The sequence below is a fragment of the Fukomys damarensis genome, unplaced genomic scaffold, assembly GCF_012274545.1.
Source record: "Fukomys damarensis isolate Sample0158 unplaced genomic scaffold, DMR_v1.0_HiC HiC_scaffold_39, whole genome shotgun sequence".
In the NCBI taxonomy this organism is placed as follows: Eukaryota; Metazoa; Chordata; class Mammalia; order Rodentia; family Bathyergidae; genus Fukomys; species Fukomys damarensis.
The window spans coordinates 45,017,215-45,019,358 of NW_022900951.1; the positions used below are offsets into that span (position 1 = coordinate 45,017,215).

The window sequence follows — 2,144 nt, forward strand, 5'->3', positions numbered from 1 at the left end:
TATATATCAAAAACCAAGTTAAAGTAATAGGTATGCACAAATAATTCCATTTTCAAAAAATATGTATGAAATATGTATGAATGACCATATTCCTGAGATGTAATTGAACATATTTCCAGTATTCACCTATGGATATGTGAGAATTCAGGCGATAGTTTTCTTATTTTTGTTTTTCAGCTTTGTGTACCAAAAAGGCAGCCCTTTTTGTAACAATAACTAAAAATGAGTCTTTAAGTCTGTGCATCACGTCATATTTATATTGAGACCAAAATACATTAATGTACATTCGTCAGTTTCCTATGCAGCCCATACAAATGTTTTTTTGTTGTTTGTTTGTTTGTTTATTTTTTTATTTTTTTGAGACAGGGTCTCACTATGTAGTTGAGGCTGCCCTGGAACTATGTAGCCCAGGCTGGTCTCGAACTCACAGTGATCCTCCTGCCTCAGCTTCCCGAGTGCTGGGATTGTAGGCTTGTGCCACCATCGCGCCAGCTACAAACGTTGATGAATTTAATCACCTTTAATGCTAAGCAACCCTAGCCTATGCCTCAGGGAACAAGGCATGGAGAAGCATTTTACTGTAAAATTCTAAGTCCGTATCTCGTATGTAGGACCTGAGCGAAGCAGCATATCCTGTGCCGAACATTACCAGTGCAGACAGTGTGGACACCATCCCGTTTCTTGCCTTCAGGCCTCTGCCCACCTTAAACCTCATTCACATGCCCAGAGGAGTTCCAAAAGAGTTCCTTTACCGGGTCACACATGGACTAGGGGATATATTATGTTGGCCAGCATGGTATATCTTTTTTTTTTTTCAGCATGGTATATCTTTCAAGCAATCCCTTGAGATTGAGCCACCAGAGTGAGGTTGACAAGCTCTTTTTGGGTGCCTCAAGTTGTTCATATACATTCCCTCACTCCAAGTCCCTATCCCGAAACACACTCTTAAAGACCAGGTTTGAGGCTAGAGAAAGTTGCGCTACCCATGGGGGAGGGTCGGAGCAGCGGGGTAACCACGTGGCAGGGCATAGATGGCGGAGGCGATGGCGGAGCCGATTGCGCAGGAAGTGGGGGGGCAGCACGTGGGCAGAGCGCGAAATCCAGCTCTGCCCGAGAAAGGGAGGGGGGGTGGCGTACATTTTAGAGCCCGAGTGGGCTTCGAGAAGATCAGAGATATCGCGTGACATCCAACTCACCAATCAGAGACCGAGATTCAGCCGGCTCCACCCATTACCCATCCTCCCCCTCTACCTGCTCCGGCTTCACTCAGATCCCAGATCGAGGTTCAGGCCACGCTGTCGTGTCTTTGTCTCTGTGAAGGCGCTAAAATGGCTTCGCAGTCTTTTAGTGATGATGAGAAAAACCCCCAGGACGAGGTGCCTGGAGGGCCAAAGGATGAGGACTCTGCCCTAGCTCCTGGCTACAGCCCCGGGACCGGCAATGAAGATCCTGTTTCCTGGGTCTTCACAACTTCGGTTAGTACACCTCTGTCAGGCGGTGTCCTGAGAGGCAGCTCGGCGGGTTCTCAGGGTTCTGTCGCCATTTTGTCAGGTGAAGACCCGGCACCTAATACCGAGACCCGCGTGCTCGAGGAGCACAGCTCGTATGTCCAGGGTGACCGCATCCCTGATTTACGCTTTAGCCATGGAGGCTCCCACTCAGGCAGCCAGTCTGAGGTGGAGCAGGCCTCAAAAGACACCGACCTGCCCGCTGGGCTTTCGGCCCAGAAGAAGGGCCGTAGGCGCAAGTATTCTGGGAAGCGGCCTGGCGGCAAACAGGCTAAACTGGCTGCCGCATCTCCCGAGCGCCCTCAGCTTCCTGGGGCCGACGCGCCGCAGGCACCCATGCCTCTGCCGCCATCTTCGGCGAGGTCTCAGGCCTCCGTCGGCCACCATTCTGAGGTTTCTCCGCGGAGCCAGGAAGCTCGTCCTGGTGCTGCCCTCCGCAGCCAGGCCGTCCAGGCAGGCCCTAGTAGCCACAGTGGTACTGCCTCGACAGATAGAGCTCAGCGCCTTACATACGCTTCAGGTCTTGGACTCTGCAGCAGTGCAACCGGACCTGGCCCTGCTCAGGGCAGCGGCGACACCCCGCCAGGCCCTGTTCACGGCGAAGCATCCGGGCCTGGCCCTACTCAGCGCAGCCGC

General features: G+C 52.3%; 1 protein-coding gene across 1 annotated transcript in view; it reads left to right on the plus strand.

Annotated features, from left to right (window-relative positions):
• Positions 1-1,240: 1,240 nt before the first annotated feature.
• Positions 1,241-2,144, plus strand: part of Ezhip (EZH inhibitory protein) — a 3,126-nt gene continuing 2,222 nt past the window's right edge. The window contains exon 1 of the mRNA XM_010644826.1: positions 1,241-2,142. Coding sequence (XP_010643128.1) covers positions 1,329-2,142 — 814 coding nt within the window. The 5' untranslated portion in view covers positions 1,241-1,328. The remainder of the gene's footprint in view (positions 2,143-2,144) is intronic.